We start from the raw sequence: 25,173 nt of genomic DNA on the forward strand, positions 1-25,173 counted from the left end.
TTTTTTAATTACACCTAAATCTAAGTGCACGAACGTTCTTGTCTTTAGTCCCTATAAAAAGTGGCCGCAGCGACAAGGATCGAAACAACACCCTCGAGCTCTTGAGCCCGACCGCACTTAAGTTACCGTGGTAGGTCATCATCATTGCGATCGTCACATTTTTATGTCTACTTCCAGAGCTAAGGCTTGTCCCAACGAGTTTCAGTTACTCCTGTCTCACGGCAGCCAACACCATCCTTCACCTGCAAATTTCCTCGTCTCATCGCACTGCCCAAACTACATGTTATCACCTGCATTTCCTTTCCTTGGCGCCTCGTTCGGTTACCCTAATAAACGATCACCGCGATTTATCTGCCCTATGCGCCTCACATGAACTGTCCGACTGCACCTCATTCTTTTAATCTCAGCTAAAGTATCAGCGGCACCCATTTCCTCTAAGATGCACGCTGTTGTATTGCTGTTTTTTAAAGTTACGTCTAGCATTTTTCGTTTCATCGCTCGTTGCACGGCCATCAACTTCTTACCGAGTTGCTTTCTTATCCTACCAATTTCAGCACTTCGGTTATAGCACTGGTCACCTGAGCGTGTACGGATCGTATACGTTTCGTTTCTACCATATCGATAAACGTCAATTCATAATATGAGTGCGCCTGCCCTCTAAAATCATGAACGGCAGCTTACTGTGCAAGATGTCGGTGCACGTGTGACGTTTGCGGAAATGTCGTTATTCAGCGCGCTATAAAGGTAACAACGCTGTTCTAAAAAAAACAACTGATGGCTTAATTCTGCCAACATATTTTACATGACTGTACATTCAAATCATACAGGTATACAATAATTACGCTGTCCTACCACAATCTAGTGGTTTATGCTAAATGTGCAACACGGGCGTGAAAACTATTGAAAACGATCGTTCTATCGTTCTTGCGCAATGATGAATCTAGGTGGTACGGCAGATTTACGAACTGTATGGTAGGCCTTTCGCCAACATCTAAAAAAATGAGATTAGTGAATACACAAAAACAGAAAACTTCTCATCCCTTTTGCAGGGTAACAGAAACATATATGCACAGATAACTCGTTCCTAAATATTTTGCTGCATTGGCAAATAGTATGTACGTATACATGAGCGGGGCCATACGATGGCGATTAGAAGAGACATGTCGGAGCAGCAAATATTTAGGTGTAATGCATAGAAGACCACAATAGGAGTGTTTGAAAATGTAGCTATAAGGTGTTCAAGAATTGAGTCCCACAGGCATGCCGTGGCTGGTTCTTCGTTGGATCTGTGTCGTGTTTCCGCGAATAGATTCAGTAGCAGTTCATTCATGCAGAGAATTTTCTAAACTTATTTCGTTTGCGCATGCGTTGATAAATCCTTTAACAATGACGGTATTTTTTTTCCATATAGCTGGCAGTTTATTTCAAGCGTGGGTGAGGGGGACGCCTAGGCTAATGCGTACATCCGGGAGCTACCGACACGTATTTGCAAATGTGGCCTGAAAGAGCCCAGTGTAGATGAACTGTATACCTGTACAAGAGTGATAAGTATAGGGCTATTTGGCTGCAGGGAAACATTTCTTTTCCGTGTAATGTAGTTTGCACTGCTTTTTTATTTGTATTTATTTATTTATTTATTATGAAGGTGCGCGGCAGACTAGCCCAGTTTCAGACCCTTGTATAGTGAAGCGAAAAGGTGTAGAAATGAAGAGCACTTTTCATTCTTACACGTTCTAGTTTGATATTCTTAGCGGCGCCTGAACCGAACGTCAGTCTCGGCCAGTGCTGCAGTGAAGTCTGTGCGACGCAGGTTCGTGTTCCGGTGGAGCGACCTCATCATCATCCTGGTGTACCTGGCGGTGTCGGCAATCGGGCTGTACTTCGCTCTGAGCCGCATGCTTCCGCAGGCGGAGAAGCTGCGGCTCGCCTTCTACAACACCACCATCCCCGAGGGACCCACGCCGCTGGTGCGCGTCCAAGCGCCGCCCATGGTGCTCGCGTGGGACGACCCACCCTGCAGGCAGCTCGCCCGGTGCGTATACGGCTTCGTCTCTGGCTGCGTACACGTACGGCGAACACTGGGAAGCGCGGTAGCCGAGCGGGCATGCACGCGCAGCGCTCCTTCTTGACGCCCGAGCGGAGCGGCAGGACCGCGCCAGCACGCTCAGGGCCGGGATTAGTAACGATTATATTCTAATAATATTACTTGCCGTGGTTGTTCAGTTGTCCGTGTGGTGCTCTTCCCACGTGATCACCGGGATCGATCGGCCGTGAGAGGTGAGCGATAGAAAAGGAATAGAATCGATCGAAAGGAATCCTTACATTGCAATGGTCTTGCTAGGCTGACAGATTATGGCTGAAACCCACCACGTATAGTCGCCCCGGGCACTGTTGTTTTTGCATTGACAACTGTTGCGAACGCATAAATAGCAGTACTCGCGAGATGAAAGAATAGAGAAAATTACGGACCCCGTCCGCCACCTGCGAGCCAAGTGCACGCGCGTGCCTCGGGGCCGTGCCGGGTTTGCAGAGGTTGTCCGAACAGGTCGTGCCCTGCGGGCGATGCGCTGCCGTGGGCCGGCCGGCTCGTAGTGCCTGTGAATATGGCAAATCACTTCTGCGGAATCCCCCAAGCTGGAGGAAATATCATGACAGGGAAAAATTGTCATCCACACGAATGTATCACGAAGCTACAAAGGAAACCCATACGGGTTTCTCTGATACGTGTTTCTATGATACTTGACCCACCTAGAGGAATTCCGCAGAAGTGATTCGCCATATTCTGTGTCCCTGTGCTCCGAGTTGTCGATTAATTCGCCCTCGCGCCTGCGACATACTAGACTCCTGGTTAGCTCAAATGGTAGAGCGACCGCCGCGGAAAGGCGGTGGTCTGGGGTTCTTGTCTCGGACCAGGACGAACTTTTCCTCAACTGCGAATCGCTCTTTCTGAGAAACCCGTATGGATTCCCTTTGTAGCTTTGTGCTACATTCTGGTAGATGACAATATTTCCCCTTCAAGTATATGTGAAGTAGTTAATAAATCACGGATGATTACTATACTCTCTAATGCAAAATTTGAACGCAGCTATATACGTGTTTTCATTTCGCGTGTCAATATTTTGTATTATGATTATATAGGTACACGGTTTGTATTAGGAACAGATCACTGTGAGTAGCGTAGCTGGCGCGGACAATCTGTCTCGTGCGGCACATTGCAAACGGAGCGAAATGTGACGCGACTGCCTCGCTAATCCGGAGATCGCGTCAGACAGCGCGTGGGTGTCGCGTGGGCGCAATTCACAGCAGTCGCCGCAGACAGACCTCCGCTTATGCAGTACTTTGTTTCTATACCGATTACGCGCGCTATACTCTGAAATATTGTAAGACATCCGTCCTACTTGCCATCAGAATTTACGCCCGCTACACGATTGTCAGGTCCATTGTGGTGTCTGCACCGGCCGCAAGTGCAACTGACAATTCCAGGAATCAGAAAGGAAGTTGGAGCGCCATTACAAGCTTTGAAACAAGCAACTTTGGCGCACATTCACAACGTGCACAGATTCCGGCAACGTATACACAGATAGTTCAGTAAAACTCAACAGCTCTGCTGCTGCAGTCATCATTCCGGCAAAATATGAGGAAATCAAATTAAGAACTTCATGTGTGACCACATCGACGGGTGCAGAACTCGCGGCGCTCCGTGCTGCACTTGATTTCATTAAGCAGAAGCCACCGCAACAATGGACGGTCTTTAGTGACTCCAAGGCAGCCCTTCAGTGCATACGAAGCCCAATGCGCCACGGACCCAATGAACAACTGGCCTCAGAAATTCGGCACATATATCATCAAAGCCATGACAAGGGACACAACATAATCTTTCAGTGGCTTCCAGGACATTGTAACATCAGCGGGAACGACCACGCCGACGAAGCCGCCCGATCTGCACATGAAAGTGGTCAACGAGTCTTCATTCCGCTTTCGCGAACAGACGCTGCGGCTGAGCTGCGATTGATGTCCCGTGAGTGTACTTTGCCCCTGTGGGACTCAAATGTTTTCACCATGTGTCGGTTGCGTTAGTTGTCTCCGGACATACGGATGCACCTCCCGCCTGTGTTACCACGACGTGAACAGACCATGCTCTGCCGTCTGTGGCTAGGCGTTGCCTTTACGAACTCATATGCTTTCCTCATTGGAATGGCCAACAGCCCCACGTGCGACACATGTAACATCGACGAGACGCTCGCACATATTATCTGTGTCTGCCCGCGATACAGCGTTCAGAGACAAGTGATGTGCAGAGTACTGGACCAGTTGGACAATCGCCCACTTTCAGAACTAAAAGCTTTAGGCCAATGCTCCGAAAGAACATCCGCGTTGAAAGCCTTACTCGCGCTATTAAGGTTCTTGCGGTCTAGGGGGCTTCACAACAGACTCTAAGAATTCCGCCCCCTACCGCTCTGTACCCAGCGCGCTTTGTTCGTGCTTGTCTCCGTTTCTTTCTATCTCCCCCTTCCACTCTGTTTCTCTTTTTACACCTCTCAACCTTCCCCCTGCGCAGGGTAGCCAACAAGAACTACCTCTGGTTAACCTCCCTGCCTTTCTCTGCATTATTTTCTCTCTCTCTCTCTCTGGCGACATATCGTATATCGTCACCCCCCCGTCCGTCTTGCGCGACACATTTTTTCTTCCCACGCTTTCGTTCCACCAACGACAAGAGCGGCCCTTCGTTGCAGGGAAATCGTGCCACCAGTGTCAGCGGTGACAACACCCAAGGGAGCGTGACATCGAACCTTACTCGTAGCCGCTCGCCATCGCCCCTTGTAGGAGCAGTGATCCCCGTCACACACGCTGGTACCGCGGTCAGACCTCAGCAGCTGACGCCACGGACAAGCGTAGCCCTCCCCACCTCACACCACCCTGCCCCACCCCCCTCGGAGGTGCACATGAGATCGCCCACGCGGCTGTGGATGTCGTGGCCGCCGGCAGAGACGCGTCATGTATGAGGCATGCACGCTGTCGGGCTGCTTTCTCGCGATTCCATCTGGACTAGCAGCGTCACCTAGCGCCGCCACCGCGCGTGGCGCGTGTGTGAAATTCAGACAAGAATATCTGAGTTTACGAAGTGCTACCCAACAGTTCGGGAAATTTCTTTCGCTCCTGCGAGCTGGTTGTTATGCGCTCTCCAATATGCTAGATGTGGCGAGCAATATTTCTTGTGTAATAGTATGGTGACAGCCGGGCAGCTAGGAGGAAGTATTATTTTGCTGAATGTGGTTTTTCAACGCTGTGTTTTATTCATTCGGTGTATTTCTTGTAAGCGAATATGACAGAATTTAAAGAACAAATAATCGGCATCAAGCTTTCTATCAACTTGAACAATACTGCTGCGGAAGCCGCAGTATTGGATTGGATGCCATGACGAAAGACAAGACGTTTATGAAGTGTAAACGCTTCAAAGATGGCCAAACGTCTGTTAATGACGATGAGCGTCGTAGACGCCCGAAACAAGCACGACATCGGAAACGACAGCAGAAGTTCGCGCGGATATCTTTGCAAATCACAAGCTAACTATATAGGATGTTTGTGATATTCTAGGACAGTCATACGGCACAGTTCAACGAATCTTATAGGACGTTTTGAACATGAGATGCATTTCTGCCAAATTTGTGCCATGACTGCTCAGCGACGAACAGCAGCTCCACCGTGTCTTCACGGAACTGATGCAACGAGTCAGAGACGACCTCAGGTCAATGTCATAACCAGCGATTAAACATGGCTTAACGGCGATGCACCTGAAACCGAACACCAGTCTTAGCAGTTGAACTCGCCCAATTTACCACGACCGAAAAAGAAAATACGTCGTGGCCATGTGAAGGCCATGCTGATTGTTTTCTTTGAACTTGACAGAATTATCCACAAGAAATTTGTACATACTGGACAAGCCATCAATAGTAAGTTTTACTGTCAGGTTTGAAGCGCTTAAAGGAGAACATTATTTGACGCAAACGTCTGGAGAAATAGAAGAACAACTAGCTTCTTCACCACGACAACACGTCCGCTCGCGCATCACTCGTTGTTCTATAGTTCCTGACTTCCAAACACATCGCAGTGCTTCCGCATCCGCCCAATTCACCTGACCTTGCCCCCTGTGGCATTTTCTTGTTCTCGAAAATTAAGCTGAGGCTGAATGGGAGTCGGTATAGCATAGCTGAAGAGATCCAGTCAGAATCGCAGGAGCTCCTCAATGCATTCGCACCTGAAGGCTTCCATGCACGCATGCATGGAATCGTAAGAGAAACGCTGGGATCGAAGAATACATGCTCAAGGTGACTACTTCGAAGCAAACCGTGCAAATTAGGAGTTAATGTAAGCAGATTATTTTTACGACCTAATTCCCTAAGCTTGTGGGTAGCACTCTATATGACGCAGGCTCGATTCCACCCGGCACCAGAGAAGCTTTCAAGGATATCTGTTTGTCATTGAAGGGCGGCACATACCCGGTGGCACACCCAGCGAGCCAAGTTGGTCCGGCAGCTTGTTTCGAAGCCTGTTCTCTCAGCACAGCAGCCTAACGCTCAATCCATCAGACCATTGGAGACTACCCAGTCATTCAAGTTGTTAGAAAAACGCTTGGAGACATCGGAAAGTGCGTGAAGTATCCTAAGAACGACAATCGCATTAAGTAATCGTAATAGTAAGTAAACCTACGACTCAGGTAACGACGCCATCCCTGTCTGGGTCTACTGCTTCGGTGCAAATTGTGAAAAGAATGTTCAACCTTATATGGCGACGTTCTCCACTCAGAAAAAATTTTTCGGCCGAATAAAAATGTAATGAATTTTAATTAATGTGCCGATTTGTTTTAATTTTATTACAGCTTTAATTTTAACAAAATGGAAAGTGATAGCGGATCTAGCGGGAGGGGGGGGGGGGGGGGAGCCCGGCCTCATCCCAAGTTGGAGGCCGGCTGGCAGTATTGAGCATGCAGTGTGCTTCCTTGCATTGTAGCGAGTACTTTGCATCGATGCTTATGTTGGCCGCAGAGACCTACTGGACACAGGGGGCAACGCCATGGATGCCGCCATTGCGCTGAGTGTGTGCAACGTGGCGCTGAGGCCGCAGGCGTGGAGCTTGGGCGGCGGACTTGTCATGCTCATCTACAACAGGTAACGCGCCGATCACATATATTCACCAACAGTGCATGGCTTCGGCCCTGTCGCGCAATCATTTATTTTGCACATGGTTCCATTGTCAGCACTGCACGTGTCCTTTGCACTGCAGCTGATACTCGGAAAAGCAAGGTTGGCTACATTTCTAGTATTTTCGGTCAATCTGTGATATTGGTGTAGCCAGGGGGAAGGGGGGGGGGGGCGGACATACCATGTAGCCGCCCCACCTTACGAAATGTTTGTGTTAGTGTAAGTGGCGGAAAAAAATGAGAGAATTGGGCTGTAAGTATATACAGGCCAGAGTGCAAGCAGTGGGACGAGAAGGCGCAGAAAGCTTGGAGCGGATATGTCTTGCCCCTACCATTGGCGAGTGAAACAGGGATCCCGAACAAGAACAAGCTTTATTCGGATCGACCGCCATCGGTCGTATTACAGCCGTATTACAAAGTGTATGCTGTGTTACACGTATACGTATAGAAAGGGCACGGGGCGGGATTCCTGCAAGCTCAGTGTTGCAGGCGGAGTGCGAGCATTATAGAATACAAAAATAATGTATATCCGATGCTTGACGCTTGTCATGGGAAGAATGGTGTGAGCAGGTGTATGCAGAGAGAACTACTACACACAAGTAAATGCATGTAAGGCTTCTATACCCCTTGGTTCACTTTTGGGAACTGGCCAAGTATTGGTTAATATCCAGTGGTACGTGCCCAGTGGCCCAAGAATCCGGAACGAGAAATATAGGAAATACAACAAATTCAAAGGAGGCGCTGTAAACCATGCGCTATTTCACATTTCACCGAGAGATCTGTGTGGAGAATCCCCCAGCCCACGACACCCTACAATAGAGATTCTCCCACCACGTACAACGAGGTCACGCAACACCTTTACCTTAGTATGAGGGTCTATCCGCTCCCACACAAGGAGCTGACCAAAGCGCAATCACCCCCAGACTTTTGCAGACGGGGATATACCCCAACCCATTTTTGTTTCACTCAATATATCCAGACACATATACTACTCGTAGCATTACCTGCCTTCAGTGCGGCGATTCAGCCAACATATCCTCTGGCGATGCCCCTCGTTACGAGGCACAGATCAAGCATACTAGTCAAGATGGTATATCTCACTGCGAAATCCCGACTACGGGGACCAAATCTGGGCAGTTCAGAGAGCCCACGATGCGGCGGCCAGGCTCGGCCTGTACTTCCGAACGTGGGAACAGCCCACTGCGCAATATTCTCGTATCTCAGGACCGTCAATAAAGTTTTTTTCATCCATCCATCCATCTGTGTGGTTTAGCAACACCTATCAGCCGACATTATACTTAAAGTTCGTGTAGTGAACTATAGTTTGATTAAAAAAAGATCATGCGAGAATGCGTTGATAGTCAAATAGGCTAAAGTCTCTCGCTTCTGCGTGTATTCTGGGCACACGCAAAATATATATGCGCTAGTGTCTTTCGTATACATGACAGCGGTTGCAATCCGGACAGCGGTCGCAATTGCATTTACGTGACGCTATGCGCACCTCATCGGTCGTGAATAAAAGAGGTGTGCGTAAAAAAAGCCTCGTCATCGGTACAAGTTGTGCGAAAACGTCACAGTTATATTTTAAGGTAAAATGACCATACTTCGGTACGAAATGTTCGGCTGGATATTAAGCAGTGTCCAACAGCACTCCACAGCCACCGGTTGTAACGACAGCTGGTTTCGTTTGTTCAGTGACTCATGACAGAAGCGTTGTGACGTTACGCAATGAATCTCTATACTTTGGACGTCTGTACAATATGGCATGCATATGGTGCACAAAAAGAAGATACGTGACAAATACGCCCGATACTTGAAGAAAGCATGATGTCGAAATGGATACAAAGCACCCGCAGCCTTTACGCGGTAAAACTCTGACAAATTAGCGCGATGTGAGTTCAACGTTCTTGAATCGAATTGTTAAACCTGAGCAGCTCAAGACTACGTGGCTTAAGTTTTCATTTGCAGCCACGAATACAATCTGTATCGTAAAATCAAGAAAACTGGAGCAAATAAATATGGATGCATAGACACTTTAATTTTTCTTAAAGCGTTAATTTAAATTAAATAACTTCGGGTAATCACAATTAATCTGGAACTCTTCACCACAGCACCTCGCAGAGGAAAACGCATTTTATTGTTATCTATATATTTGTACGCATAAACAAGGATCACAAAGACAACAGAGAAAAAGAGCTAGCTGGCAACTGCTACCAAGAAATGCACCATGTCTGCCTGCACATCCGCCGTCCTTCGTTTCTTGTCGAGAAAATGTCGGTGACGTTTATCCGTATTACTGGTGAGCTTGATTCGTCAGTTGTTGTCTAATCAAATGGCTAAATCAAATGTCTAAATGGCTAAATAAAAGAAAGTAAAAAAAAATTGAAATATATTTAACCACTCTATTCCCAAATCGATGTGCTTTAGCTATATCTCTGAGGCGACATGAAATGTTCAGGTCTTGTGTAGGAATCGCGGTAGGACATGCCCATTCTGGAGAATTGGTCAAGAACAGTCTTAAGCACATACTTAGTGGCTAAATCAATGGAAATAAAGTAAATTAAAGAATCCGTTAAATATAATTCATCATTCAATTAACATATCGGTGCGCTTTAGAGATGCCTGTGAGTCGACATTATATGTAATGGTTTTATGTAGAGATCAACCTAATGTAATAGTTCATAGGTAGTTACTATAATTATCATTTGCATGCTTGGCCAGCAGACAAGGTTGGTATAAGTCATTTCCCTTTTAATGTCATATAACCTTCGCATATATATCCAGAAATATATCCGCCGAGATAGCGACCGACCCAACAGCACACTGCACAAAGCAGCCAGAAAGTCATGCGAAACCCGGGAAAGCAGGCAAAGAAAGCTTCGCTTTAATAAAACCGAAGAATTTATGTAGCAGCACTAAGAGTAAAAGTCTATATCAAGAAGTTCTCGTTGTAACAAAGTCCGGGAATGTCTGGGGCACACAATTTCCAGGTGCAAGAATGAGGCACACACGATGCACTGGACTCAACATCAGTCACAAAATACAGCGTCCTTAAAGAACCGTTGAAACAATTTCATTTCCTTGCGATGCAGTACATTTGATGGCCATGGGCCTAACATTTTGGCAAACGAAAAATTTTCAAATGAGTCAAGTAAACGGAGTTTTTGTTTGAGGCACTGTCTAGTGTAATGTGCCTGGGTACAGTCCAGGAGTAATAGGTATGCATCCTCGTCGTCGTGGCTGCACGAAAATAACGTAGAAGTCTCACGCTTAATTCCAAATAACAGGTGCTTTTTGTAAGCACTTCCGAGGCAGATACGGTGTAAGAGGGTGTCGATGTGTCGTGGATCCTGAGGGTCTAGCTGGTACTCAAGATGTGGATCAGGTGTATATGAGATTGATTCTTTTGTGCTCTCTGTGAACGAATTAAACACACAGTTCGCGCTTGAGGTCTCGTAAAATGAATTCTTCTGACCAAAAATAACAGCACATGTAGACAGTATACTGTACTCTGCATGTTTGGGATATCAATTAGATCGATCGATCGATCGATCGATCAATCAATCAAGCAAGCAAGCAATCAATCAAGCAATCAATCGATCAATCTATCGATCGATCGATTTTTTTTTGCTGTAAACAATACGACGTTACTGCGAAAATAGGCAGCCAGAGGAAAAATGTGCGCCTGCATGGTTTTACTAAGCTCTAGCCACCCCTGCAGCAGCGATGACACGACGATTTGCATTATAGTTCCATTGTGCAAGCAAATTAACAGTTGTAAAACCAATCATGCAATACCATTGGGTAGTTACAAAAACAGTTACAAGATCAATGTACAATTACAGATATGAGACGTGGCAGGAATAATTGACCGAATGGGTAGAACATTAACATCATTCCTGTCTAGCTTATTTAGTGTGGTGGCCAGTTCGTATTCAAATCTTTTCGATAATGGGTGCGCGATAAAGGAACGCAGTATGTCGGTTGATGCGCCAAATAATAAAAAATATTTCTGAGACTTCTAGGACACCAATAAGTATTCTGTGTAAATGATTTGCTAGCTATTTATCAATTGTTTAAGTATTAGCCTTTCAAATTATTTGTTTTCATTAAAATATATGTTCTATTTCATACATATAAAGCTGGTCAGTGAAACAAAGCGCGTCCATCTAAAATAGTAATCCAGAGACTACGACCGTTTCCGAGATAGCCGTCCCCAAAATAAGCGGTGAAATGCTTGTTGTTCAACATATAGTTTTGTGGTGCAGGGCATAATGGATGCTTTATGAGAAACAGCAAAGGGAATGCCAATGCACTTCGTCACACGATTGCTGCGACAGGTATATCAAAAGTTGTGCTGTTGTCTCCGCGATCCTCCTAAGTGGTTATGTCTTGAGCAGCAACCAGTTTCAGTCATTGTGTGGTAATATATTAAGCATCACAACGGGTACCTATGATGGCTAGAGAATTTTAGCAATAAAGCGATTATCTCGATCATTAATGTATAATCAGTCATTACTGCAAGCTTTCTCATGCCAGCCACCAGGCCGTCGAAAGAATGACTTCTGGATAGAGTACATGTCTGTAAACGGGGGGGGGGGACCACTATACTGTATTTAAGAATTGTTCAAGCTCTTCGCTGCTAAGCCCTAGATACGGGCCTTGATTCCAAGATCTGAATGTCTCTTCGCTACTAATAACCGCAAAGCATAGCGTGTCACGTTATAAGGTTCTATAATTATACCACACTAGGAGCATATTCATAAAAATAACCGTAATCCTGCTATCTTTAAACTGTTTGCCGCATTGTCCTATGGCACGTTTTAAGTGACTCACGCTCCAGTCACTGTTCTGACGTTTGGGCATCATTTCAGATACCCACTTGTGGTTTCCAGCTTGCACAAGAAAGAGCAGCGTGTATTGATTTGCTTATATTGTGGCTCGGAAGTGCGTTCGCTACCCACATTTTTCGAAGACTGGTGGCACGGTACAAAAAAAAAAAAAATATTACTCACGAATAAGCGGGTTTCAATGAAAATAGAACTTCTTGGAATTGAATAACAAGTTTCAGCCAGTGTCCGTGCTGTTACGTTTCGCCTACGACGCGCGGTATAGCCGGCGCGGATGCAACGGACGCCGGGGCTTCGTTCAAAGCGGCGGACATTTTGGCCCGTTCGGAGCTGCCGCGAAGCCTCCCCGCCAAGCGCGTCCAGGCGTGTTTCAGTGCCACGTGTCTTCGTGTGTGCGTGTGTGTGTGTGTGCCCACGCTTGTCAAAGCGCGGCAGCCGGGGAGAGGAGCTTCCCAAGTGTGAAGCGAGGAGGTCTGTCCGGCGCCGGCAAGGCGGATGCGTCACTACACTCGTCTCAACTTGTCTCTCAGCTCGTCCGTGCCCCGCCGTCACGTGGTCTCGTCACGAGGCCTTCCTCTTGCCCTCAACTCCGAGAGTATAAGAGCAGCTGCCCCCGGACGCCGGGAGAGAGGCTCCGATTTCTTCTGTTGAGTAACGTGCTCTCCCGTCTCTCCACTTCGGTCGACCTGACCGCCCGCTCTTTTGCGATGTTAGAATAAACAAGTTGTTCTGTTACCAGTCGACTCATGCTTTGCCGGGACCTTCGGATGCTTCCAGTTGTGCCCCAGGCCGCCAGGCCAACGCTACCCTTGGGGCTTGCGACCCAGATTCTAACAGCGCTTTCCCTGCACTTCCATCACAAATGATAACTTACAACGAGAGAAAGTTGAGCTAGTTGGTAGCGTTTCATGTTAAAGGGTGCATACCGAGTGACAGGGAAACGGACAACAAAACGCCTGTGTTTGTGTTGTCCGTTTCCCTATTCTTGTGTTCGCGCGTGCACGCCTAGCTTTTCTAACAGATGATAACGCTGAGAGAGCACAAAAGCATTTCCCGTTGCGCCGGAAGGCTGGGAAAATGTGTACACAAACGGAGAAATTGTATCTTCTGAAATTTGGTCAAGACGAGCAAACAGGAAATCACTTAAGCTCATGCTTGATGTCGGACAGACGCCTTGCTCAACTTGGACAGCTCAGGCAACTTGCCCCCAATTGCCCAACAAAACGAATAACGGCGGCTTTGTTGCAAATCACCGCAGAAAGCTCTGAGCAAGCACGAGGGCACCATGCCGCGAGGAGCGAAAACGAGAGAAGAGTCGACTGCGCAGAGCAGATGCGAAGCTGCTTGAAAGCTGTCAGGTCGAGAGCTGGGAGCCTGCGGTGACTAGTTTTTAATTGCTTTGGCGCTTTATGGACTTGTAGCTCCTGCCCCGTAAAACTTCCTCAATTAACCTCAACGCTCTCACAGAAACACCAAGTCTTGTGCAATACGCGCAACTTCGCGCGGCGCCGGCGCTTCTTTTCAAACTCCTTTGTTGACACGCTTGGGTGCTACAGCTTTACGCTCGGCGTCTTCGGCCGACGTGTTCGGTGGAAACACGGTGGAATGATAACTGCCGCAGCGTTACGAGGAGGCTCCACACGAGGCCCTGATGTTCATGACCGATCATATGAGCGGAAAGCCCAATAGTATCCACCGGGAAGCCGCGCCATATCGCAGTAACGCTTGTGATAGATTGCGATTATAGTTATTATACTTCCTTAGATCGTTGCTCAGTTTCGTGTCGCGCCAGAAGGCGCTTTCACTATTGAGAGAGGATAGTTCGGTCACGATTCCCTGCAAGAGATAGTATTACTGGTATTTCTCTTTCCCGCTCCCCTCGTCATCTAATCTTCATCTTATATGAAGCGCCACTAGCGTTCCCAAAGGTTTCAAGCCTCTCAACACGGGTGCTATAAAAAGTAGGTTGTTGTTAGTGTCGTGCTTATCATCAATACTCGCTCTGAAACTGTATTCTATGCAGTAGATATTCCTTCAATCATATGGAGGTGTAAATCACGCTGCGTGAAAAAAACCTTGCAACATGTTTGGATGTGCTGGTGAAAGTGCCGCGTGACCGCGCACTAAGCCAATCATGCACGGGCAATGCCGGAAGCAGGTCCTGCAGGATGAGAGGGGAACGGCGGCTAGATAAAAGAACGGCGCTATTTTGAAACTTGTTTATCTAGAGACCGTGCGCATCACCAAAGCCTCGCATCATGGGCGGCGGAACCGACTGATTGAGGCTGCAGTATATCGCAGAAGTTGTTCCGTGGCGCGGTCACGCCTTGCTTTTCCTTTCGTGAGTCGGTGGCCGCGTCGCGCCCAGCTGCGCCAGTGTATATGCTTAAAAGCCGGCGAGCCTTTACACTGAATCTTTTACATTAAATTGTCATTGAGACAGCACCGAGGGGCTTCAGACCGCCGAGCTATACGGCAAGCTAGGGAGCGAAAACGCCTAGCCCACACTGCAGCTAACGCTTAAACATTCGCGTTACGCACGTCATGGGAGCTCTTAAAAGCCAAGCTTTTCTTTGCGAACCTCGCCCGGTTTCGTGATCGTGGGTGCTGCGGCCTGGCTGTTCTTTTGCCAAATAGGCTAACCAATCACAGCGGAGTAAGCGCGCCTTGCTCGTATTCCGCTGTGACCACCAGATGGCGCTCGCCTCCGCGCATCCGCGGCATGGCAGTGGCGGCCCCTGCCGTGTGGGGGAAAGAAAAAAAAGAACGAGAAAGCTGGCCTTCGCGCATCCGCGGCAGCGGCGGCGCCATTGCATCAATAGCATCTCTACAGTGCCTGGATAAAGCCTTACGTGTCCCTTTGCGCGGACATTCAATAATCACAAACTCGTGTCCCGACGTTTTATGCACTCACACAAAGCTTCGCTATATAGAGATCCCAAGATATGCTGCATCTTTTGTAATTCCATGGGGCTTACTAATAAAAATATTAACTTCACGTCACAGATTCAAATACAACAGTTTCTACTTCCATAAATATGTAAATCTGTGCCGCAGAGCAGTTGGTTCGTAAAGACTATAATAACCGTAAACTGGGTCCACTCACATACGTCGACCTTCCATCGGCGAGAACCGTGGTTGAGAACGCACACGTACACGGTAAAGCCCCTTCAGTGCACATAGCGATGCACGCCATACACAAAATAAAACGAGAATTCAGTCATAGAACGAAAGAAGAACGATATTTTGATAACAGACGATAAGCAACGACATTCTTGCATATTAACGCATCGTCACTGAAACAAAAAAAAAGAACATTTCCATTCACGCGTTATGGCTGCGTGAACATGGGTCATTAGAACCATAGTGACTGATCTTTGTTCCTGTACGAAGTGTGAACAGCGTCGAGTGCGCAAATGTTGCCTTACTTCAGTAGGTGTTCTGAGACGCTCGTTAGAAAGCATGAACATAAACACACCGACATTATTTCCGTCTTTAAACGCAGCATAAAAGCCACCCATTGGTTCTAGACATAATGAAACGAGATAAAGGTTATGTTTATAAAGAAATTCGAGAAAATCTCTATATATTGCCAAGAAATAAGTTTTAGAACTCAGACGTCGAATATCCTCCATGGATGCTTACACTTCCAGAAATTGAATTGTCAGTAGACGGAATATTCAGAAAGAGAGACGTGTTCGTTCAAGCTGCTCAACAACTAACACTTTACCAGATATATATGCGGTATTCAGAATACAGACACGTCTATACAAATGGCTCCAGTACAGCAACCTCTTCAACTTCAGTATTCATTACACCGCTCCTCAATAAACCAGAATCATTTATGTTATCTCGTGTGGCTTCGTCCACAACGGCTGAACTATTAGCACTCCTATGTGCGATAAAATTTGTAACGTCAGTAAGAGGTACGCAATAATGGGTAATCTTCAGCGATTTACAGGCGGCTCTAACATCGCTCTTCAGCACAAAAGGAAAAACAATAAGTGATAGTATATTATACGAACCACTTCAAAACCTCATAAAGGCAAGCCAAGCCAAGCCAAGCATAAAATAGCGTTCCCACTAGTGGATACCATGGCATTGTAACATTCCTGGCAACGCAGCAGCCGATGAAGCAGCACGGCAAGCACAACTCAAACATGATGTGGTTCCGCTCCCAATATCAAATATTGAATTACTCTGCATTATAAGGGCCACGTCTTTCAACATGTATTGAAATACGTGGTTTGACCGAAATTCAAAGAGCTAGGATTTGTATCATATTGACCCGTTTATTGAATTCAAGTTTCTATTGTCATTAGACAGAAATATGGAAACCCTTATTTATCAATTAAGGCTAGGCACTGCCTACACAAAACATTTCTTACATAGAATTGGCCGTGCGGAAACCCCGAGTGTGATTGTAGATTTGTAGATGAGAATATACATCACCTCCTTCTAGATTGCCCACATCACGACACACCAAGACGCCGACTTAAATCGACCTTAATTACATTAGATGGCAGACCTTTCTGTTCAAAGAAATTTTCGGGTCCTTGGCCAACAACAGTCTTGCAGAAGAGCGCTTTAAAAACATTAAAAGCTTTTCTCGAAGACAGCAGCATTGTAGGCCGTTATTAACGCTTTTAATGTTCCTTTCATTTCAATGTTTCTGTATATATTTATGTGTTTGTGGATAATGTTATGTTGACTGTTCTATCGTGACTATATGTGACAATGTATTTACATGATGTATGCACCACCCACTGACTAGAGACTGTATTATTAGGTGACAGTATCATTTGTATTTTTGAGACTTTCTTCTACAGAACGGTGGAGTCATTTAACTTGTATATCGTATGTACCGTGTATTTCTTACGTGAAAACGTTACTTGAAAAATTCTGGTGCTTTATGAAAATGTTATTTGATATGTAATCTTGAACCCTATTTGTTATAGGCTAGACCCATTCAAGAGCTAAGTAGTAACCGGCACCTTAAATTGTGCGTGGACATCTCCTTATATCATATCGATAAAAAAAAGATAAACGTGTGATTCATGCAAGGTTGTCGTATTCAACCTCATCCGCCAAAATAGCAAGAAGCCTTAAACTTTCTACTTTTTTAGCTGATTGTTGCTTTCTTCTTGTTAAAGCACAACGACTTGCGCGTTGTCAACATTTTACTTAATCGAGTGCCATCCGCCCTTCGGTCTATCTATTTACCACACAACAAACTTGTCGTATGATTTCTGCTCTGCTCAATGTGTACTATACTCTTCATATTGTACAGCCTCGTGTTTTATCAAGTTCCGTTGAACTACTTTACTTATAAGGAAATCAAAAGAAAATAAGATTTTTTAAGTTCAAATGTAGAATTCCTTATCAGTGAGGACTATAAGTTTAGCGATAAGCTTGACATTGTCTGCGGCGTGGAAGAGAACATCGAACATTTATTGTGTCATTGTCATCGATTTCAATTGGAAAGGCAGACATTATCTATCGCACTGCGACGACTGGATGATCGGCCGTTGTCTGTGAAGGTGCTCCTTGAAGACCGTCGTTCGTCGGCCCACAAAGTTATGAAGGCACCTTTGTCTTTCTTGAGCGCGACATGCCTATGTGAACGTCTTTGAGTCGCTCAGGCCCTCCGCGTGCATGCGCGAGCTCACCGCGGCTTTCCTCCCCCTCCCTTTCCCTACCTTATATTTCTATTCCCTCTTTCCCATCCCCCAAAGTAGGGTAGCCAACCAGACGCATTTCTGGTTAACGTCCCTGCCTTCTCTCTTTATTTCCTACTACTACTACTACTACTCCCTTCACATTCTTAATAAGTAAAAGAAAAATGAAAGCATAATAAGAGATAACTTGCTGCAGCGGTAGCCGGATCCCCAACGCTAAAAGAAAGAACGTGATTTGAAGCATATTGGAAATTTTGACCGTCTTTTCTAATCAATTCTAAATTCCAATAAATACATTAATTTTCCTTCGGTTTCATTTGCTTCACTGTCTTTTGGCTTCATATATTTATTAGTGTGAGGAATGAGAGCGCTTAACTTAAATCTGGGGTTCTATAACGAGTACTATATTTAAGTGTAATACCAATTACATTGAATCCAGTTTATTTGTTCATATACCGGCACTGCACTGTCTCTGCGATTGACCTGTACACCTTACAAAAGAGAGACAGAAAGAAAGCCTAAACTGTCAAAATGCAATCTAAATTATCAGAAAGTGCTTTGTGCTCATCAACAACACCGTAAAACATCACTATGCCTCGTAATTAAGCAACGGCGCTGCGGTTCGTCTCGGTAGGGCACTGACTCCCGGATTGGCCGATTCAGCTTGGAGCATTGTCCTTGACAGCTGCAGTGGTGGGTGGTGGTTCCGCGTCGTTTTCAGGGGCCGTTACAGGTTCGCGCCGCACTTACCACATGAATAAACCAACCACATGAATCAATCAATCAAACAATTAAATAATAATTGCGCAGTGTGCACGTCAGTTCTAGTTTATCTAACCAGTGAATTTCGTTGTGTGCAGGCTCATAAGACATACTTAATCTGCCTATGACATCCTCTTGAATAATTTTTTTTTTTTGAGGTTCGCAACCATCTGCCGAAAAGCGAATGAACTTTGTTCTCCATGTAGGACCACCAGGCAGGCTCACGTGATCGACGCGCTGTCTTCCTCCCCCAAGAACTTCTCCGCGGAAGAGTTCCAGAAGAAGCAAAGCAGCGGTTGGAAAGGTTGTGCCTTTCACTTTCTGTGCTTTGACCCACGTATCAACTGCCGCAAGCGCATCTCAGAGCTGACTCGATCTGGCCAAAATGCGCAATAGACATGTGCTGCGCGCGTGCTCTTGCGGTGAGCTCACAACGCCGCTTAACGAGCAGCGTTGACGCACACAATTACAGTCTGGGGCCGATGAATGGCGACTTCAGTTTCTATGCATTGCGCACGGCCTATAACGGGCAGCTGTAAGCGCAGCGGCAGGCACAAAAAAGGAAACGACTTAGTGGCAAAACACGAATTGCATAAATTTGCGTACGGGATACGAAATATCAGGACGTCGATGTGACAAAGGTACGAAGAAACAAATTAAAGAGCAAAGAATCAAAACCAAACAAGAAAAAAACTGCAGGTATTCGTGGTTTGTGCACTCATTATCTTACCGATGGAAATGCTTAATGGAATAAAATTATGCATGAAAAAATTTACTCTACAGGCTGCTTGTCTGAAGTCCTCGGGAACACTCTTGGTTCAGTTTAAGGGAAAAGCACCGTGTTGTTACTAAAGTTGCATTGTAGATGAAGCGATGAGGGCATGCACCAGCACTTGACAAAAATTCGCAGTTCCGCCGGAAAGGCGTAGCACCGATTGCGATAGCAAATTAGTAAATAGCTGTACGAAGTAAGGATAGTAGTTTTAGCGGCCGTATAAACTCGTAAACATTCGCTTAATAACATAATTAACAATGATAGAATATGTAAGCGTAACTCAACGAGGACGTAGAAAGAAACAGACACATGGAGACAGCGCTGTCATTGTGCGTCTGTTTCTTTACGTCCTTGTTCAGTCGCGCATACACGTTCTATCATGGATTCAGACCAACTAGCCCGTCAACGTGTTTTAACTAAATTAACCAGCACGTTGTCACGCGTGCACAGGTAAATATGACTACACATCACTTGATCACAGCGGAGACTGTCTTTGAAAACGCCGAAGCTAGGAATCGCGGCACCATCATCATCATCATCATCATCATCATCATCATCATCATCAGCCTGGTTACGCCCACTGCAGGGCAAAGGCCTCTCCCATACTTCTCCAACTGCCCCGGTCATGTGCTAATTGTGGCCATGTTGACCCTCCAAACTTCTTAATCTCATCTGCCCACCTAACTTTCTGTCGCCCCCTGCTACGCTTCCCTTCCCTCGGAATCCAGTCCGTAGCCCTTAATGACCATCGGTTATCTTCCCTCCTCATTACATGTCCTGCCCATGCCCATTTCTTTTTCTTGATTTCAACTAAGATGTCATTAACGCGCGTTTGTTCCCTCACCCAATCTGTTCTTTTCTAATCCCTTAATGTTACACCTATCATTCTTCTTTCCATAGCCCGTTGCGTCGTCCTCAATTTAAGTAGAACCCTTTTCGTAAGCCTCCAGGTTTCTGCCCCGTACGTGAGTACTGGTAAGACACAGCTGTTATAAACTTTTCTCTTGAGGGATAATGGCAACCTGCTGTTCATGATCTCAGAATGCCTGCCAAACGCACCCCAGCCCATTCTTATTCTTCTGATTATTTCACTCTCATGATCCGGATCAGCAGTCACTACCTGTCCTAAGTAGATGTATTCCCTTACCACTTCCAGTGCATCGCTACCTATCGTAAACTGCGGTTCCCTTCCGAGACTGTTAAACATTACTTTAGTTTTCTCCAGATTAATTTTTAGTCCCACCCTTCTGCTCTGCCTCTCCAGGTCAGTGAGCATGCATTGCAGTTGGTCCCCTGAGTTACTAAGCAAGGCAATATCATCAGCGAAGCGCAAGTTACTAAGGTATTCTCCATTTACTCTTCTCCCCAATTCTTCCCAATCCAGGTCTCTGAATACCTCCTGTAAACATGCTGTGAATAGCATTGGAGAGATCGTATCTCCCTGCCTGACGCCTTTCTTTATAGGGATTTTGTTGCTTTCTTTATGGAGGACTACAGTGGCTGTGGAGCCGCTATAGATACCTTTCAGTATTTTTACGTACGGCTCGTCTACACCCTGATTCCGCAATGCCTCCATGACTGCTGAGGTTTCGACTGAATCAAACGCTTTCTCATAATCAATGAAAGCTACATATAATGGTTGGTTATATTCCGCACATTTCTCTATCACCTGATTGATAGTGTGAATATGATCTATTGTTGAGTAGCCTTTACGGAATCCTGCCTGGTCCTTTGGTTGACGGAAGTCTAAGGTGTTCATGATTCTATTTGCAATTACCTTAGTAAATACTTTGTAGGCAACGGACAGTAAGCTGATCGGTCTATAATTTTTCAAGTCTTTGGCGTCCCCTTTCTTATGGATTAGGATTATGTTAGCGTTCTTCCAAGATTCCGGTACGCTCGAGGTCATGAGGCATTGTGTATACAGGGTGGCCAGTTTTTCTAGAACAATCTGCCCACCGTCCTTCAACAAATCTGCTGTTACCTGATCCTCCCCAGCTGCCTTCCCCCTTTGCATAGCTCCCAAGGCTTTCCTTACTTCTTCGCGGCAGCAGCCGTGAGCCAATTGACCGCCGTGCATGTCGCTTCAACGCGTACGAAACGTGGAAAGCACAGCGCATTCGAAGTTACCGGCACTACGCGCACTCTGCAAACATCGCAGATCGCTTTGAAGATGAGGCCCGCGCGGGCGCACAACTTTGGCCACGTCGCAGATTGCTTTCAAGACACACGAGCGCTGGCAACGCGTCCGTACGGCGTCCGCCCAAGGCGTCTACTGCAGCGTCCGCGATTCGCGTGGCCAACGCCGTTACAGACGCCGCGGTTGCCTCCACTAGCCTGCACTCTGTACGGAGGACAAGCGGACATGGTTTTGGCACGTAAAACCCCATAATTTTTTTTCACGGCGACGGCGACGCCGACGGTAAAATGCAGCTGTAGTCTCCACATAATTGCTGTCGCAATAAAAACATCAAGCGTTCAGCGTCTTTCACCAGAACCGTTGCAGGGCCGCGCATTTGACGCCACTGTGGAACTTACGATGCTCCGAGGAACCAGGGATTGAGAGGGACACGTGTCTTCGGTGCCATGGAGCGCTGCACCTCTATCACGCGCGCCATGCCGTGCACGGATTCGTCGAAACCTGCATCCTATAACTGAATAGATAGCGGGTATTTCTTATTTCTGGACCAGCGCCGGCTGCCTCCATGGCCGCCGGCGCGTGCGATGCCCCCTTTTTTTACGGGGCGCCGGGCACGGGCTCAAACCTCGCAGCTTCGCCTGAATGGGGAAGCACCGACAGCGATAGCGAGGTGTTGGAATATTAGGCTAGTTTTATTAACAGTATGAGTCGGAGTAAATATGCATGCACCCTGAATACAATAAAGCAAGGCGAAAAGCACGCGCACAACATACTAGAACAATGTATGAAAATAATCCCACGTCCAACACAATATACACGGACGCAGCAGCGTATTCGAACGTACACTCGAACGCCAGTGATGCCCAAAAGAACATAAGGAAGTACGCAGTGGCAATCGTCGACACGAAAGCACAGCAACAATTTACGGCATCCGTCAAGGCAGGTACTCCGGCGGCTGCCGAAACTTTCGCCGTGGCAATGGCCCTCGCTCACGCGGAACGCATGCAAAAGAGCGTCACCATAATAACAGACTCACAAGAAGCATGTCGCCTTTTTCTCAGGGGCCACGTGACCAAAACATGTCACTCAATAATACCGACGAAATTCGCCCATCATCAGCGGATCCTATGGTGTCCAGGTCATACAGGCCTTGAGGGGAACAAACTGGCCGATTCGCTAGCCCGAGGTATTATTAACCGGGCCGACTCGACTGGGACGGTCCCAGGTAGCCACTGTAATGACCCCAATCCAACGAATGCCCGGGAGATTCTCGCTCATCAGCGTGCAACTAGAAAAAATACCCTCCCCCTCACCCACAACTCAGTGGAGAGGAAGCCGCCAGCTGGCGCAAAATTCAGACTGGGGTATTCCCCCACCTTAAATTACAGAATGCCATGTTCCCCACTCGCTACAGGCTCGACTGCCCGTGGTGCGGGTGCATACCAACACTACAACACATTACTTGGGATTGTGAATCACACCCGTTTGATAAAACACACCACACAATGGAGCAATGGGAGGCACAGCTAACCAGCTCAGACCTGGCGGGACAACAGTCCTTCATAAGACAGGTCAAGCCTTGGACTAAAGGGTCTCCGACCACTGCACGTAAACCGTTTGTCAATAAAAGTTTCTCTCTCTCTCGCTAACACGAGGGGCGTTAGATGAACTAGAGGCAGTATGACGTCACGCAGCCGCCTTTCGCATGCGAACGGTTCCTTGCTGCCACTTCCTTTACCATTTCACTGTGCCGCGTCTCGTAACGTCAGCAGATCACGTGATGACACCCGACACTGAGGCGCGGGGAAAGAGAGCGCGCATCAAGGTCCTCCCGCCTCAACTGCGCGCGTTGTTGGATCTGGAGGACAATCCCAATTGCTGTCCCCCAGATTTTGGACCTTGCCGTTGAGTGCGGGAGTTGGCCGAAATTGAGGAGGACTTTGAGATGAAAACAGGAGGTTTATTTACATTATTTACAGTGAGAGTACAAACAGTCATAAAGTCATTACGGACCGGCAGCAACTCGGACGCTGCGGCCCGTGGCAAGGAGCTCGAAAGAGATGAATGAAGGAAGGCTCCCTTGCTGCTCCCGGTCTCTGGCTTTTAAGCCCTTCGGTGTCTCGAAGTCACGTCACGTTCGGCCAATCGGCGAGCCCGCTCAGGTGACGCCATTTTCGGCCAATCGGCGAGCCCGCTCAGGTGTCGTCATTTTCGGCCAATGGTAGGCGCCCGTGCGATTGTGTCACACCCGGCGCAGAGGGTCGCTCCTTGGGCTCCAATTGTCCGAGGGCTTACTTCTCTCTGCGGTATTGCCTTGCTGGCTTGCAACCGCCGTCACAATAGGCGGAAGGGGGCGACGTTTCAGTGCTGCAAATCAGCTTTTCTCGGGACCTGCGTTACCTGGAACCGTGCCAGGCTCCGGCTACACTTTCGGGAAAAGTCAAGCAGTGAATAGCTCCACCTGCGGCGCACGAGGTGGGGGACGCCAACTCGTTTGCACGTGCCGCGCCTCGGGAACGGGGTCGATAGATGTGCTTCTGCGCTCCTTAATTAGCTGTGGTGAGATTCGATGGGGTCTGGTGAACTCGAAGGAGGCTCAGGAAAAGGTCCCGTATCTAACAGCGTTCAGCAGCTACGGGGAAGAGCGCTCCACTTGGCGTGCGCTGCTCCTGTCGCTGGCGCTACCGCAAGCGCTCTTCCTCAGCAACGTATACCAAGTGTTTCTGCGAACGCTTTACGTAATTTTTGAAAATCGCCTGTGGGATATAGCACAGTTTTAGTCCTTCAGCGGATCTTCTCGAAGAGGCGGGCATTACTCGAACGAGAAATCGAACAGCATGTAATAGACTGTTTAAGAAAATGTCACTAAAATTTTTAACTAGTTACCTTACGGCACGTATTGCAATTCACAAATTGTAGTCCATGAGCCTGAAAGAAATATCCACTTGAAAATTATTCTGTGAATGACATCATATTGACAATATGATACATACATCAAACTTGCAGCAAAAATGCGCTGCCGTGTCACCTATTTTTTAAACAAAACACCGTTTTATGCGTTAAAGCACGAAAGTAAACTGACCGCAAATGTATTTCTTCGCGAAGTTCTGAAAATAATATCCCCAAACTGGCCTCATCCCGAGAATTGGTTACACTTGAAACCGCCTTGCGATCTCCTTGGCTACAATTTCATAAATTGCAATATGTGCCGTAAGGTAGTTAGATAAAAACTTTATTAGTGAATTTTTATTAATTAGCTGACTATGCATCTCGATTTCTCGTGAAGATAATGTCCACTTGTCGGAGCAATACACCTCAAGGATTAGAATTGTACTATCCGGCACATGTGATTTTTAAAAATTACTTAATGTATGCGGCGAAACACGCGGTATAAACACGGTGGCTAAGTGGGACGACAGATGGTGCGGTATACGCTGCAACAGCAACTGCCGCCACGTTTCAACACGTTTCACGCTTCGTGCAGCGGCATCGTTGATGAAGTCCAGTTGCGTGAACCAGCACGGTGTCCTCCATATACTACATGCATCGTGCAAAAATGTTAGGTAATGTTATCTCTGGGTCTGAGGAGCCCTTCGCAACGTCGTTTTCAATCTGGAGTTTACATGTAAAGCCACGGTTAGATTATGGCCTCTGCAGTTTAGTTCTTAACGTTGCGAGATTCTCTAACATAACTGATTTTGATAAAGCTTGATTTTAATCGTTTGGGACTCTTGAAAATTACGATTCTGTATCATAGTTAAGTGCTTATA

The 25,173-nt window shown here is 46.8% G+C and overlaps 1 protein-coding gene across 1 annotated transcript in view; it reads left to right on the forward strand.

The window, feature by feature from the left end:
* Positions 1-25,173, forward strand: part of LOC126520892 (scoloptoxin SSD14-like) — a 97,628-nt gene that overhangs the window by 50,135 nt on the left and 22,320 nt on the right. Inside the window, exons 3-5 of the mRNA XM_050169693.2 lie at positions 1,811-2,032; positions 7,044-7,166; positions 18,695-18,792. Of these exons, the coding sequence (XP_050025650.1) occupies positions 1,811-2,032; positions 7,044-7,166; positions 18,695-18,792 (443 nt within the window). The remainder of the gene's footprint in view (positions 1-1,810; positions 2,033-7,043; positions 7,167-18,694; positions 18,793-25,173) is intronic.

The sequence above is a fragment of the Dermacentor andersoni genome, chromosome 3 (genome assembly GCF_023375885.2).
Source record: "Dermacentor andersoni chromosome 3, qqDerAnde1_hic_scaffold, whole genome shotgun sequence".
NCBI classification, from domain to species: domain Eukaryota; kingdom Metazoa; phylum Arthropoda; class Arachnida; order Ixodida; family Ixodidae; genus Dermacentor; species Dermacentor andersoni.